At 41.2% G+C, this 15,229-nt stretch overlaps 1 protein-coding gene across 2 annotated transcripts in view; it reads left to right on the top strand.

The window, feature by feature from the left end:
* Nucleotides 1-15,180, top strand: part of CD2AP (CD2 associated protein) — a 65,202-nt gene extending 50,022 nt beyond the window's left edge. Inside the window, exons 9-18 of one of the 2 annotated variants that reach the window (XM_031604921.2) lie at nucleotides 82-186; nucleotides 1,255-1,291; nucleotides 1,710-1,769; nucleotides 3,923-4,082; nucleotides 5,485-5,627; nucleotides 10,874-10,989; nucleotides 11,826-11,915; nucleotides 12,199-12,383; nucleotides 13,046-13,109; nucleotides 14,175-15,180. In XM_031604921.2, coding sequence (XP_031460781.1) covers nucleotides 82-186; nucleotides 1,255-1,291; nucleotides 1,710-1,769; nucleotides 3,923-4,082; nucleotides 5,485-5,627; nucleotides 10,874-10,989; nucleotides 11,826-11,915; nucleotides 12,199-12,383; nucleotides 13,046-13,109; nucleotides 14,175-14,216 — 1,002 coding nt within the window. In that variant the 3' untranslated portion in view covers nucleotides 14,217-15,180. The remainder of the gene's footprint in view (nucleotides 1-81; nucleotides 187-1,254; nucleotides 1,292-1,709; nucleotides 1,770-3,922; nucleotides 4,083-5,484; nucleotides 5,628-10,873; nucleotides 10,990-11,825; nucleotides 11,916-12,198; nucleotides 12,384-13,045; nucleotides 13,110-14,174) is intronic. The other variant, XM_031604922.2, reaches the window with a different exon arrangement.
* Nucleotides 15,181-15,229: the final 49 nt, after the last annotated feature.

Consider the following 15,229-nt stretch of genomic DNA (forward strand, 5'->3'; position numbering starts at 1 on the left):
ACAGAGCTTTCAGTCTGTCTGTTCTGGGGGAAAAAAAAAAAAAAGGAAATATTAATTGATATAATCTGCTGTTTGTTTTAGGATACTGGAGAGCCAGGCTGGTGGAGAGGAGAACTCAATGGTAAAGAAGGAGTCTTCCCTGATCATTTTGCCGTTCAAATACAAGAATTTGATAAAGACTTCCCTGTAAGTTCCTATGTCTTTCATTTAGTAAAATAAAAACATATCAACAAGGGTTCTAAGACTCCACAACACATTCTGCTCTTGAAAATACTAATGCAAATGTGTCAGTTTTTAACTTAAGAAGATTATCAAAGAAGAAAGATCTAAAGGTTTAACTTTTCTTAAATATTTAATAGAAGGATGCTCATATAGATCTCATACAGAAAAAGGTATAGTGCTGATACTGTGCTGATATGTGTAACCAGTGGCTGAATTAAACTCAAACAGTTCTCAAGGGAGATGAGCAGTCTGTTCTCTTTCATCTGTAGTCTTGTGTGCTTGCAAAGAACTGATAGACTTATGGACATCCATGCAGAATAAGGTAAATTTGGCTCCATATGAGGCCATCTAAATGTCCATGCCTGTATCAGCTGAAAAGGGCTTTAGAACACTGGAATTGAGTGCTGTTTGATTTGGGACTTGAGAGTTTGACAGCACATGGCTAGATTTGACTCAGCAGGTCAGGTTAGGAAATACTGCTTCTCTGAGAGAGCAGAAAGGGGCTGGAATGGGCTGCCCAGGGAGCTGGTGCAGTCACCATCCCCAGAGCTGTTCACAAAATGCTTAGACGCTGTACTGAGGTACATGGTTTGGTGGGAAATATTGATGGTAGGTGGACAGTTGCACTTGGATGATCTTGGAGGTCTTTTCCAACCTTGGTAATTCTATGATTCTATGATTTTTGTCAGTTGAAGGAAAGTAAAGAGTGGCTGCCCTGTAAAATTGGGTAATATTCAGTGTACAAACTGTGGCACCTTAATATTTAAATCTATTCTGCAGCTGAAGTGCAGCTCTACGACTTGAAGAAATCTTGTGTTTTGTTCCTGTTCTGGTAACTTGTTGGCTGGGAGATATCAGATGAATTACTCAAGTTCTCTCTTTGTTTCCTGTCTGCAAATTGATTGTCTCCTTTGTGAAGTGCTTTGAAATGAGCTCATAAATAAGCTAGATGTTACATTATGCAAAACAAAAAGCAAATGTGTCTGTCATTGATATCAGAATATCTGTTTTGTTTATTTACTTCTTTTACAGAAGCCAAAGAAACCTCCACCTCCAGTTAAAAGTCCAGGTATGTACGATGTGCATGCTGGTAGGTGCCTGTGTAAAAGTAGTAGTAGTGGAAGGAGTAAAATGCAAAAACAGTACGTGACTTCAGAAGAAAATTCAGAACTAGCTTGGCATTTCCCAATGCTGAAGCTGCCCCTAGTGACACTTTGAGATTACTTTATGCCTTACATATTTTACTGCTGCTGTGTATTGCTGCTGTGTATTTTTCCAAATTATGATGGACCCTACTTGGGAAACACTGTAATAGGAGCCTACAGTTGAGTAAGACTAAATGAGTGTTATAAATGGCATTACCCTCCTTGCAAAGGAAATAAGAATATAAACACAAATTCATGTATATCATATTTTTAGTTAGTTATTTTTAGACTAAGATAATTAAAGCTCTTTGAGAAATGCCTTTGCTTTGGTTTTATGTGCAGCTCCCAAGCCTGAATTGCCACCTGGAGAGAAGAAGTTCCCTTTGAGGTCTGAAGAAAAAGGTGAGAGCAGGTTTTTTGGTAGGTGTTAAACTTCTTTAGTTTAGCTGCTCTATGGTGTTGTTTGGAATCTTGCAGATTCTAGCTAACAATGCAATCTAATTTGATCTTAATACTATGTCATGGTGTAGCCATGTTTGTGATGCTATGGAGTTGCCTTTTGAGTGACCAGAGGAAGAGCCTTGCTTCTGTTAAATGTGTCCTCCTTGTTATTGCATAGCTTCCTGAAAGATCACAGAATCACATAATGGCCTGGGTTGCAAAGGCCCACAGTGCTCATCCAGTTCCAACCCCTGCTGTGTGCAGGTCGCCAACCAGCAGCCCAGGCTGCCCAGAGCCACATCCAGCCTGGCCTTGAATGCCTGCAGGGATGGGGCATCCACAACCTCTTTTGCCCAAGGAGGGAGGTTGTCATCCAACATCTTCCCCTTCAATGACTCCCATCCATAACCTGAACATAAGAACTGCCCACAGTTATGTGGGGGACTTTAATGGAAAATGTCGAGGTCCCTCATGAGTCCAGAAATCAGACAGTTCTGCTGTATAAATGTCAATCCTACCTGCTTCATTATACGTACCATTGATTAGTCATCCTGACCTTCCATAGGGGGAAGTTGTTTGCTGTGAGAGTGGTGAGGTGCTGGAACAGCTGCCCAGAGAGGCTGTGGATGCCCCGTCCATCCCTGGAGGTGTTCAAGGCCAGGTTGGATGGGGCCCTGGGCAGCCTGGGCTGCTGTGAAATGTGGAGGTTGGTGGCTCTGCGTGTGGTGGGGGGTTGGAGCTTCATGATCCTTGAGGTCCCTTCCAAGCCATGCTATGATTCCACTGAACACAGTTTTTATGCAGCATTTCTTCTATCACAGGAAAGGGCTGTTCTGTACCACACTTCATTTTTCAGCAGCTGTCACATTCTGGAGCATTTTTGATGTGATGTATTTTTTCCTTAATCCTCCATTAAAGTTGAACTCAACTATGTAAAGGTTTTAGACATTACAAACAGAACCAGAGAAACTAAACTTATCTCAGTTTAAAGGAACAGCCAAGTGACCACCATTTCTAGCATCATTAAATTCAGTTCCAGGCTGGATGTGGCTCTGGGCAGCCTGGGCTGCTGGTTGGCGACCTGCACACAGCAGGGGGTTGGAACTGGAGGAGCACTGTGGGCCTTTGCAACCCAGGCCATTCTATCATTCTATCGTTCTGTGGATGAGAAGTCCGGAAGTGAATTTGGTGATGGCATTTCTCTGCCCTATTCATGAACTCACATTTTCTTATGCATATGCATAATTGTTAAATTTTTCCTCAGCTAAACTTTAAGTGAAATAGAGGTGGATGATCATCAGTAATACCAAATGCCACTGAGCATTAAGAATTTGGATCTTGTAGGAAGCATGGGAGGGCAGGGGTTACCCTATGAACAGTGTGTTGTACACAGGGCAGTCAGCACCACCAAGTGGCAAAGTCGTGCATTGCCCTCCTACCTCAGGGCTTTCTTTTGGATGTAATTCATTTACTGATTTACAGTCTCACCTTTTAAAGTACTGCAATCTTTCACTGTGACCTACTGGGAATTTTTCAAATTGCCAGTGCCAGGTGCATGCCTGACTGAGCTTTGCATGGAGAGCAGAAGGATATCCCACAGCCTGCGTGTAGGATTCTGTCAGTTGAATAGTCTTCATTTTTCCATGACTCTCATGAGTTTTGTGTGTCTCACTGGTGACAGGTGCCAGGACGAGGGGAAATGGCCTCAAGTTGTGCCGGGGGAGGTTTAGGTTGGATCTCAGGAAACACTTCTTTACAGAAAGGGCTGTTCAGCACTGCCATGGGCTGCCCAGGGAGGTGTTGAGTCACCATCCCTGGATGTGTTTACAAACATTTGGATGTGGTGCTCAGGGCTGTGATTTAGCGGAGGGCTGTTAGAGTTGGGGTAGGATGGCTGGGCTGTGGTTGGACTCCATGATCTTTAAGGTCTTTTCCAACCTGAGCTACTCTATGATTCTATGGTAAGGTATCACTTCAGACACTTGCATATCTGTTTTTTCACTACTACTTGAACTTCAGAGGGAGTGTTTGACAGCAATTGCTTTGTGAGTGATTAGCATTGAAGGAATCCTAGACAATACAGTTTTTAATGTTTTGGTGACTTAATTTGTCAGATGAAAAAGGAGCTTTGGATCAGAAGCCTTTGAAGCCACATGCTCCTCAAGTACCACCCAAGAAACCCATTCCTCCAAGCAAGTCTAACAGCTTACTGAGAGCGGGGATTCTGCAACTAAAACGTCCAGAAAAACCTGTTTTGCCATCATCCACATCCAAGTCAGTGTAACTTCATTTGTATTTAATAAGTATATTTTATATGGCAGTGTGCCACAGGATGAAGAAGTTGTGATTATAGCAGTAATGTGGTATAAAATAATTACTGGATGTTAAGAAAAATGTTATTGTGTTGGGGAAAAAATGATTAGAGACAGAAGTTCAGTGTTTCAGCACTTCAGAATAAAGTAGAAGAAAAAGGTCAGCACCATACTGTGCAGAAGGCGCTCAGAGCAGCACATCTTCTCTTTGGGGAAGAAAGCTTTTAGTATACAGACTGGAGCTTGTTCTCAGGTTTGTCTTGAGTATTGTCAGTTGAGTCACTGGACAGTTACATAGTGGATGTAACAGCAAGCAATTGCTACTCTTAGTTTCAATTCTCTGAAGTTTGTTTCTCATGGGTTTGAAATGATAATTCACAGAGTTCCAGGAACTTTGCATCAATAATGTCCTCCTCCATCCCCACCCCCTGCTGCAGTTCCCCCCTTTCTGCCTCCAGCCAAGTTGTAGCCAGGTTCTTACTTACCAGTGCAGGTACATTGTCACTTGGGATGTTTCCCAAGAGGAGATTTTGTCATCTCTAACCATACTGTTTAAGGATGAATAAAAGGAGTATGTATGCATTTAAAACAGTTGTAGTAAACTGTAGTTCTCTAATAATTGCCAACATCACATGTTAGGGATTTTTGAGTATGTTAAATGTCTGAAACTTTAACATTGCTTCAGGGAGATGAATGTGGTATTGTTTTTTCTGCTGCAATGTAATTTCCAAATAAAAAAAAATCTGGAACAAGCGTTAATGAAAGGGAGATGTTGAGGTTGGCATCTGGTCCGTTTATGTCCTTTGCTTTTATAGCATGGCATAAATGGTGGCAAGAACTGCAAAGGGAAAGGATCGCCTCTTCTTTCTTTAATTCCTTAACTAGGCATTCAAGGGATGCATGGTAGAAGAAGAGCCATGTGTGCAGGACACAGGACCTGTATGCAGACGGAAAGAACTTCTTGTCAGCTTTTTTCTTTGAGGGAGAATTTTGGTGTGAGGGAATCTGAGTGTTTGATTCTGAATATTTCAAGAGAGATTACTGAAGGTGCTATTCAGCTTGCGTGTTTCCTGTAGCACTAAGGTGTGATATTTTAGGTTTAAGTGCACAAATAGGCCCTGTAGTAAACACACTAAAAGTTTTGGATAATTTCCAAGGGGACTGTACATGTCTGACAACTCTACAAAAGCTGGAACAGATCATGAACTGGCTTTTATCATATTAGAACTGCTTTCTGTAGGAGTTTATTTTAAACAAAGGATTTAAAAAGTGGTGAAAACTGACATATATATTTAATTCTTATTCTTGGCATGTTATAAACTATTGAGTGTCATGACTTGCTATTGTCACTTTTCTATTTACAGATCTAATGGAGAAGTTGTTCATCTTCGACCAAAATCTGAAATTGAGCCAGTAGCAAAACCAAAGTTAGACTCTGAACAGTTACCAGCGAGACCAAAATCAGTAGAGGTAGATTCACTTGTGGTAAAGAGCTCTCGAGAATCAGGTAAGAAAACAGTAATAAGTTCTTCTGGGTCTTCCTGCTTGGATTGTGGTGTTTTACAGCCTTAGAATAAGGTCTTGGATTTATTCAAAATGCCTCAGAGTGCAATTATTCCCATTCTGTTGAAAATGTATGTTTTTAGAGTAGTGCAGGCAGCTCATGTTAAGAGTTAGAAAGCAAGCTACAGGTTACATAGGGTATTTGGAGGCAGATGAGTTCTGTTACAGCTGTGATAGGAAGGGAGGAATACAGGTATTAGCTTATTCTTCCAATTGGAAAGCATGGTTTTTTTGCTATCACTTTTATCTTGCATTTTGTTTGTTCTGCTCTTGCATTTCAGGTAACTTTTGCATTTCTATCTAACTTGCCTATTTCCAGTAATGCCATTAACTTTTGCATTTTGTGGTTAAGTTGGCAGCTTCTGTGGGTTATGATTTTCTTTTCCTCAGGTGTAACAATCCTGATATCTTTAATAACCAGAATGGCAACAGAGCAGTTGTCAGACTAGGTATTTGTATATCATAGAATCCTAGAGTGGCCAGGGTTGTTGAAATGGACCACAATGATCATCTAGTTTCAACCCCCAGCTACGTGCAGGGTTGCCAACCACCAGACCAGACTATATATGAAAGCTCATTTCAGACAGATTTGAAAATAAAACAGAACACACAACTATTTGTTCCTATTTGCTGATGTAAGATTTTTACAGGCTCAAATAGAAATTTTAGATTTTGGTACCCAAATTGATGGGAAAAATAAAAACAAAGCATCCAATAGCTGCCAGAACATGCTCTGGAATTTGCAGCTTGATAGTTGATTGGCTCTCTGCTCCTAACAATCTGAGATGTCTAAATCACAACAGGTTAATCACTGTCTGGATTACTGGAGGGGATATTAAAGGCTTTACCATGACTGACCCACAGCAGTCAACAGGGGTGCAGGCTGGAAACGTTCAAAGCCAAAGGTGCTGCAGCACTGGCAAAGCAAGAAGCTGCTATTTGAGGAGAGTTTCCAGAGTCCTCTGTTGTGTCAAAGTGCCCCTGTGTAGAATTACCTGCACCTGTTGGTGTTGGTTTTCTTTTTTTTCTAACAAAGGACAAGCCCAAGCTTCAGCTAGCAGGATGTGAAGCACCTCGTGCTCTGTATGCCTGCTGCTGTGTGTGCACTCAGTGCAGCAGCTGCACCTGTATGATGCTCTGAGGACACCAGGCCCTTTCATATTGTTTGATCTTACAAGAATTAAAAATCTTAAGCTTATTAAAATACTGAGAAAACCACGTGGCTGGGGTGGGCACTTCTGGACGTTCTTGCAGACACTGACATTACCAGCACTATTTTTTTTTTGGAAGTGATGAATTTCTTGTAAACCAATTTATTTAATTATGAGGTTCTGCAAATTGGTTTGACCCTTACGTGGGGAAAGTTCAGTCACTTCCAATTTACCTTTAATTGAGCTGAGGGTGTAGCTGTGAATGCTGTGTATATACAGGGGGGTGGGGGAAAGACCCCCAAAAAACCGCAGACAAAAAATCAGGCCCCAGCCATCAGATAAGGGAGGACAGGCAGGAACATTCAGAAACATTGATCATGTTGGAACTCCTTCTCCTGAAGCTTGATTTGAAAAGTTGCGTCAGCGTTTCTCTGTTGGGTTGGGACTGAAGTGCCACCAAAGGCCTGAAGCTGTAATGCACTTTGCTGAATGTTTAAAGCGGTTCTGTTTCTTCTAGAAATGTTTCTTTTTTCCTGCTTTGTAAAATAATTTTTTTGTTGGGAATCTTTTTCTAGACATTCCTCTCCTTGACTTTTCTTTCCAGATTTTGTTTCCTATCCTGTTTGCCATGTTTCCCTTCTTACGTGTCAGGATCTTACCCTACCCTCCTCCATTTTGGTAAGATAACAATCTATAAGGAAATCCAAATGCTTGATGCCATGCACGTAGCCTCTTCTTAACTTCATAAGCATAATTTTCAGTTGCAGTTATTTGGGTTTCAATTTAAAATGCTTTTTTTTTGTTTATTTAAATGCTTCTTTTCCTTAGCTGTGCAATGAGAAGTTAAGTCTGCTCTTTGGTTAGGAACTTGTACAGGAAAGATAAAGACAAATGACCTCTCCTTAGTCCAGCTGCTGGTAAGCTGGGTGTAGGATTTGCAGTGAAATGTGTGCAGTATTTGTAGCACTTAGGGCTGTGTAGATTGAATGGCATTTACCTTCCCATACACACCAATGACTGTGCAGTATTTGGGCACTGAATTCTCTAGTGTCAGCTGTTTATTACTGTGAGTCTTGTAAGGTAGCTGAGACAGAAGTTACATACTGGGATGCTTAATCTCATTATTGCTCAGCTGCAAATTTAAATATTTAAAATGTACCTCTGTCCCCTGAATTCCAGGGCTGCAGTCACTGCAATGTGAGTGGTAGGAGTCAGTGCTGTCACATTTTTCCACTCTGTAGATTAATGTGAGGTCTTCTGAAATATCAGATACATCTCACTTGCACTGTGGGTTTTGCATCCCAGCGTGATGGGCTGTATGAACTCCTTTGGCTTTTCTTCCTTTTGGGAAGGGTTTTTAATCAAGCTGATGGAAATACATTAAAGCATTCACAAATTGTATCACAGCCTCTCACCTACCTGTATCTCTTCCAGTTCCTGGCAGTTCCACAGAGCAGGGACCCAAGTTAAGCCTGCAAAAGAGATGCTTCTAACAGTCTGCCCTATGTAACTGCTAAAGGTTCACTTATCTTTCCTGTGAGAAAGGTGTTCTCTCTCAGCCTTAAAACAACTCCTGGACTGCAGTTATTTCCAGATGTGGTGTGTCACTCTTTTGGCACTGTGCTGGAATTCCCTGCAGTGATTACATACAGCCTGTATGAAAACATTTCTATTAATTGACAAATCACTGCATCTACTGAAGTGGGCATAAATTATGAAATTGTGGTGTGTTTCACCAGTATCCCTGTTGGTTTCAGCAGAGTCAAGATATGTCCCAGCATACCTGGAAAAGCTGTTTAAATACTAATAAAAAGCAATTAAAAAGAACACACAGCCACGCACTCACCCATCTGCAGCTCCTCCTGCCACAGTGTGCTGGGGGGTTTCAGTGGTGAGCAGCTGGCCCAGCACACCAGCTTCTGTTGGTAGAAGCTGCTGAAGGAGGAGGAGACCCCTGGGTTCTGCTTCATCCCTTTGGCTATTTTAAATCATAGACTGCTGCAGCCTCAAATTGCATCTGTGTGAGTTACTGTGGTGGATTTTTCTTCTGGAAATACAACATTCTGCATATGTTTATTACTGATGCTTGCTTTGCTCACGGAGACGGGGCTGCTCTTGCAGTCGTCATAGTAATTACATTTTAAATTCTTACTTAAATTTCCTGCCAAATGGATTATTACTACAGAAGGAGATCATTTACAAATGATTGAAACGGGATGAAAATGTGTGTGTATAAATAAATTTTTTTCCTCTCTTCCTGTTACCTTTTCATAGAACACCTAGCCCAAACAAGACCTGCTTCATTAAGCTTACTGAAGTTTGAATAAAATCAGTAAGATGTGCTCCTAGGTAATTTTTGCTTGAATTCTAACAAGCACAGTGCTTTATTGGCACAGACTGTAAGCAAGAGAAATGCCTTAAGAGTCAGTTCTCCCTCACCCCCTGCTCCATCAGCCCCTTGCACCATCACTCCTCTGTTTCTTCCTACTTTGTTGTTCTTCCCTGCTTTTCTAAAAATTGCAGACATGGTTACATGTTTACCCACAACCACCTTTACGTTCTCTGCAATAGAATGCAATGGCAGCACGAAGGCTGGTAGCTGGCACTGCTACAGATGCTTCTATTTCAGAAGGCAACGGATGATGAAGTGGGAAGTCCAGATGTATCTGGAAGATGTGAATGTTTTAAGGACTTAAAAGATAATGAGACACAGCAGTAGATGTTAAAATCAGTTAAACCACTCATTAGAAGGCTTAGATTCCTACAGCTATAAGTCAGCTTTGATAATGCAAGTAGAACTTTGTATTAATCAGTGATTTCATGTCAGCTGACCACCAAAGTGGCATGAGTAGTCCAGCCCAGTATTCTTATGGCCTTTTTCTTGTTTGACCTCTTGCTAAAGCTTGAGAATAGGTGAGAAAATAGGGCTGTCATAGCTTCTGCTAGATAGACTGGGATGCCATATGAAAACAAGAGGTTGCAAAACAAAACAGAAAACCCAGCAAAACTGGGAAGCACCTTCTGCTGCCCATAGTAACCACTGTGTGACATATTAGTTAAGCATTTAGAGTCCCTAGAACAAGCTTGCTGAATTCGTGCTGTAAAATCATGTCTTACATCAACTCTTAAATAAAAGCCTGTCTCACTGGATACCTGTTGGCAGGTAAGGATTGACTGACTTTTGTGGAGGCTCAGTAAGAAGCCCAGTTGTTAACTAGGTGAATTACAAATGTTCTGTGTTTGTGTAGATATTTCTCATGGTCATAACTGTCTGCAAGATGTACAGAATTTCTATTGATAAGGGTTGTCAGGAGGCTGGTTGGAGGGGAAAGGGAGGAAGCAAGGTTTCATGTAAGAGAGGTTACTGAGAGCTGAAGTGCGGAGGGTGTAATCAGTGAAGGGTCTGTGTGCCTTAAGGAAGTATGAAACGAGGTTCTAAACTCCAGTTTTATTGCTGGCTTGGGGCCATGTGGTTTCTGTAAACAAAGAAACTCCACTGTACAGCAGTGTTTGCAGAACGTGACCTTACAGAACAGTTCATGTCTTGCTGACACACTCATGTGAACCTCTGGATCTACTGTGTTGCTTTTATTTTTGACTCAGTTGCTAAATGGGAGTTTTTGTGCTTTCATGCTTAGTGGGCAGTAAGAAAACAGGCTGTTTGCAAGGGTTGGAGAGCGTATCTCAAAATGATTGTTTTTTTTTATTATTACCTCAGAGAACAGTAAAAACTGCATTTTTCTCCAAACACACCAGCTCTGTTTTATGGTGCTGTGTTACTGCAGCACTACTTCAATTAGAACTTGAATTTAATTGCTAGATGAATCAATTCTTAGTTTTTTCAAGGGGGAAAACGACTTCTCCAATATGCCAGAGTCATGCAGTTGTGTTCCACAGTTGTGTTGGATGTGCTGAGAATCTTTGAAGAAGTCTGATTATTTACGTGTTTAGTTTTTGGCTCAGGGAAAAATAATGTTAAAAAGGAGCGCAGCAAAACCTTCTGCTGTTGATGGCCGTCTGTTCTGTTATCCTTCCCTAGATCTGTTAAGCTTTGATGATGTAATAGCTACCTCAGACAACCTGTCGCATCCCACCGCCAGTCGGCCCAAGATGCCCGGCCGGAGGCTGCCCACGCGCTTCAACTGCGGGACTGCTGTGAGTATCCTCTGCCAAGGAGGCTGTGGATGCCCCATCCCTGCAGGCATTCAAGGCCAGGCTGGATGTGGCTCTGGGCAGCCAGGTCTGCTGGTTGGCGATCTGCACACAGCAGGGGGTTGGAACTGGAGGAGCACTGTGGGCCTTTGCAACCCAGGCCATTTTGTGGTGCATTTGTTCCAGAAGTGAGCTCAGATCTGCAGGGATCAGTCATACCAACTGTTTGCAAATGGAAGAAGAGTGTACCTGAGAAAAACAGCACAGCTGTGTTGCTCTTTCCAGACCCTTCCTGTTCCGTAGGGTATTGCCAGATCTTCCAGCAGCACTGATGCTGCACTAAAGACACAGGCTTTAGCTCCATAAAGTCTTAGCTTAGTGTTATGTTGGAAATGTTGTCAATTGTTGAAGCATGAGGTTGTCAGAGAGTGAAAACAAAGTGGAGTTCTTGATTCTTATATCATTTTACATATGTATTCATATAAAGATATATACTATATATATAGTGATATGTTTTGTAGTTCATTCATGTCAGCTATCATGTACATTAACTGCCTGTTAATGGCTTTGTATTGGGGAAGTAACTACAGACTCCCCAAAGCACCAAGGACTTGCTCTGCTGAGCCCTGCAGAGAAGTTTGCAAATCCTGCCCAAAGTTTGTTTGATTTAAATCCCGAAGAATGAGCACTGTGGGGAAGGAAAGTTCTAAGCAAGGAAAAAAACCCATAGTACTCTAGCAATACAAATCCAGTATCAATGGCTTTTTTTTTAGAAATGTGGGCTTTTTCTTTTTTTCCCCTCCTTATTCTGAAAATGTTATGAATTGTTTATTTTCCAGGCAAGTCAAAGTGACAGTCCAGAAAAAAATTTGAAGGTGCAGAAGGAAGAAGAAGAAAGTGCCAAACCAAAGCCAGCTGAAATGAGAAAGGTATAGCACCACGGAGCCAGAGCCATGCCAAGCAGCTGGCTGCTCTGTTTCTCTTGCTTGTTACCAGGTCAGATTGATGCAACCCATCGCAGCACAGAGTACAGAACTGGATGATCTTTAAGGTCTCTCCCCACCCAAGCCATTCTGTAATTCTAAATACACATGGTAATTTGTGTCTGTATAGCTGAATTCTATAGCTCCCAGAGCAGTACAACTTGTACACTGTAAGTAGGCAGTTTAGAAAGTTTGCATTGCTTAGATTTCTACTGATTTATTTTTTCAGCCACCTGTGTTGAGTCCACCAGTTCCATCTTCATCTCAGAGACCAAGTTCTGTCATCCTCAACTTTTTTTCTGGAGAAACCCAACCTAAAGTTGAAACAGATAATTCACAGGCTTCTGTGGAAGAGCTCAGGGCTCAGATTCATGATTTGATGAATTTAGTAGATGCACTGAGAAAAGAACACGGGTGAGTATTTTCCTTCCCATCCTACAAATGGATAAATATGCTAACATCTTCTAAGTGTCTTTAATGCCAAACTGTATTTCTGTCCTTAGTTTTAGAACACAGAGTTCTGAACAAGTGTTCTGGAACTGTTTAAATGACGATTTGTGCTATAACTAACCCAGCTGTTAGAGTTTTGAACAGACTGTGAAGCATCTGGGCTGGTTAGCCTCCAAAACAGACTAGTCCATGATGAGTGCAGGAGCTTAATGAATTGATTTGTTCAGAGATGTAGTTAGTAATCATTCTTACCTGAATCCAGTTATGAAACAAAACATTTTATGAGTTTTCTGTTCTACAGAATTTCTCTTCTACACATAGAAGTTGCCAGGTTAGTTTGAATTCATCTCTCCGGATAGAGTAATTGTAAGAATGTTTCTGAAATAGTCTACTTAAAATCCTGACTCAAAGTCAGGGATAGTTGCACAATGATTGGTGTGTTGGAGCTGTTGGAAGCTCCTGGTGCAGGAAATCGGAATACCTGAGCACAAGTGGGTCTGTAATTGTATATGTTTGGTTTATAAGATGTAGCATCAGACTTATGTGAATCCCGCTTGTGAAACTGAAGCGAGGCCTGTGCTTCCCCCTCCTCTAACCTTGATTTCTGTTACTTTCTAAATTATTAGGAGAGAACTGGAAAAACTAAAGAAGGATTTGGAAGAAGAAAAGCTGATGCGAAGTAATCTGGAGGTAATATGAGCAATTCAAAGGAAGAAAAAAAGATTTAGGAACATATATACATTGTTCAGGAATTTGATTGCAGAGGAAGGTCTTAAAGGACCCTCTCAACCTTTTCTGCATTGATTTGCTGGGGTGTAATTGCAGGAATGCCTCACAGGGCAGGTAGATGTGTGCAGGAGATTCAGTTCCTCTTAGTTCAGCTCTCTTTGGGAAATAATCACCTTTAACTGTTTGTGTGTTGGAATATCAGGTGAGTGCTGCTAGATTCTGCACCATGCTGGAGATGTGTCACAATGGGATGTGTTCCGAGAGAAACCATACAGATTTTTGGATGAATTTAAAATATGTATCATCAAAAGAGAAATAGGAAAACATCTGCTTTCCTAAATTCTTGATGGTCTGTTTAGAGAAAGCCAAAAAAGAATAGAATGCATCTGAAAAATTTCCCTCTGAGCATCACCCACCTCAGATTCTTGATGAAAGCAAGCTGCATTGTGGTATCATGTTATTAACTTAATAGGATGAGCTCGTTATAGAAAAATATTTCAGCCTGATACAAACAGGCATTATCTTTGTGAAATAGCACTTCTTATTGACTTTAAAGCGGCTTTCAAATCTGGAGAAGAAATTCTGGCAAGTTCTCTTTAATGCATCTCTGGAGCTGCCTGGAGTATGCACTGGGAGTGAAGGGGAAACAAGCTGCTTGTTTCTCCTAAATCCATTTGAAGAAATAAAACTGGCGTGCTATCCTGCATGAAGGCTGTTTTAGGAAGCCAGCCTGATCCAAGCATCATTACACAGAGACACTTCAGCCTTCAGCTTTGTTACTGTGTCATTCAGACTCGGTTGATCCGCCTCTGTGTACCAGAAGTCCAGGCAAATTCCTAATGATCATAAATTCCTGCTCATTAAGCAGCCTGGTAGCATAACAGCAGCCATAAATATTGAGCTGTCAGTGCTTCTGTGTTATGATTTTATTTACTTAAAGCTCTTTGAGGCTGGTGTAAGCTGTGCAGACTTCAGATTGTTGTGGCTCTAACACTGACTTTTCTTTCCAAATTGTCTGTTTTCCAGCTTGAAATAGAAAAACTGAAGAAAGCAGTGATGTCTACATGATACGTCCATGGACTGGATGTCTTTAACTTGCCAGGAAGGCAAAGCTGAACACAAGTAGAACTGACTCCTTTATTTCATCATAATGGATGCTGGAGTTCTACAGTCTTAAGGAAATACAGTGCAACAAAGGAATATAGTCTTTTATTCAGAGATAAAAAACAAAAGAGAAAAATGGTGTAATTTTCTTGCCAATATAAAAGAGGCCTTATTTCTTACTGTGCTGGAATTGCAGACCTTTATTTTTTTGGTTTGCTTGACAATACTACTGAATCTGTATAAAGAGGAGAGGGAATTCTTAATAGATTTTTATTGAATATCTGTAGCTTAATTTTTAAAGAGATCTATGCTATAAATAGGGTGATCTATCTTTACAAGTAATCTGTAAAATAGTCCCTTGGGAGGGACAGAATAGCTGTATGAGAATTGGAGTCACTATTTTCCCCCTGCGTGCGAAAGGGAAGAGATGATGTTTGTATATTTCTAATGTTGGCAGTCTCACCCGGGGTTCTGCTGTGTGCCTGTCTGCTGTCTGTCAGCTGGGTCACGAGATAGGAATTTCTTAATGCCACGGCTCGGGTGGCACACCTGTGCATCGTGGTGAGAAGGGTTGATCCCATCGGAGCGGTTTAGCAGAATGTTTTGTCACTTGCACTATTGGATTAAAAAGGGATTTAGGACTGAGTCATGAAGTCGCAACAAAATGAACTTTTTAATGTCACAAAAGGAAGAGTTGCAGAAAGGAGGCTGGGATCTGCTCTGAACCGAACCTGTTGTGCCTCAAATACTGCAGCACGCAATGTGGGAAGTAAACCTGAACTCACAGGGTCTGTGCTTCTGCGTATCTAAACTGATGTCATCAGTCTTTCCAGTGGCTGAATATGCATTTTGATCTGTTTTTACAGTACTCGATTTTTGTTTATAATATGGCTCAAAATAAATCACTTGAACTTTGATACTCTCAAAAGGTCTCAACATTTATGTATTTATGCCATAGACCTTCTTGGTATATTGTG

The sequence above is a fragment of the Phasianus colchicus genome, chromosome 2 (genome assembly GCF_987193195.1).
Source record: "Phasianus colchicus chromosome 2, bPhaCol1.hap1.1, whole genome shotgun sequence".
In the NCBI taxonomy this organism is placed as follows: Eukaryota; Metazoa; Chordata; class Aves; order Galliformes; family Phasianidae; genus Phasianus; species Phasianus colchicus.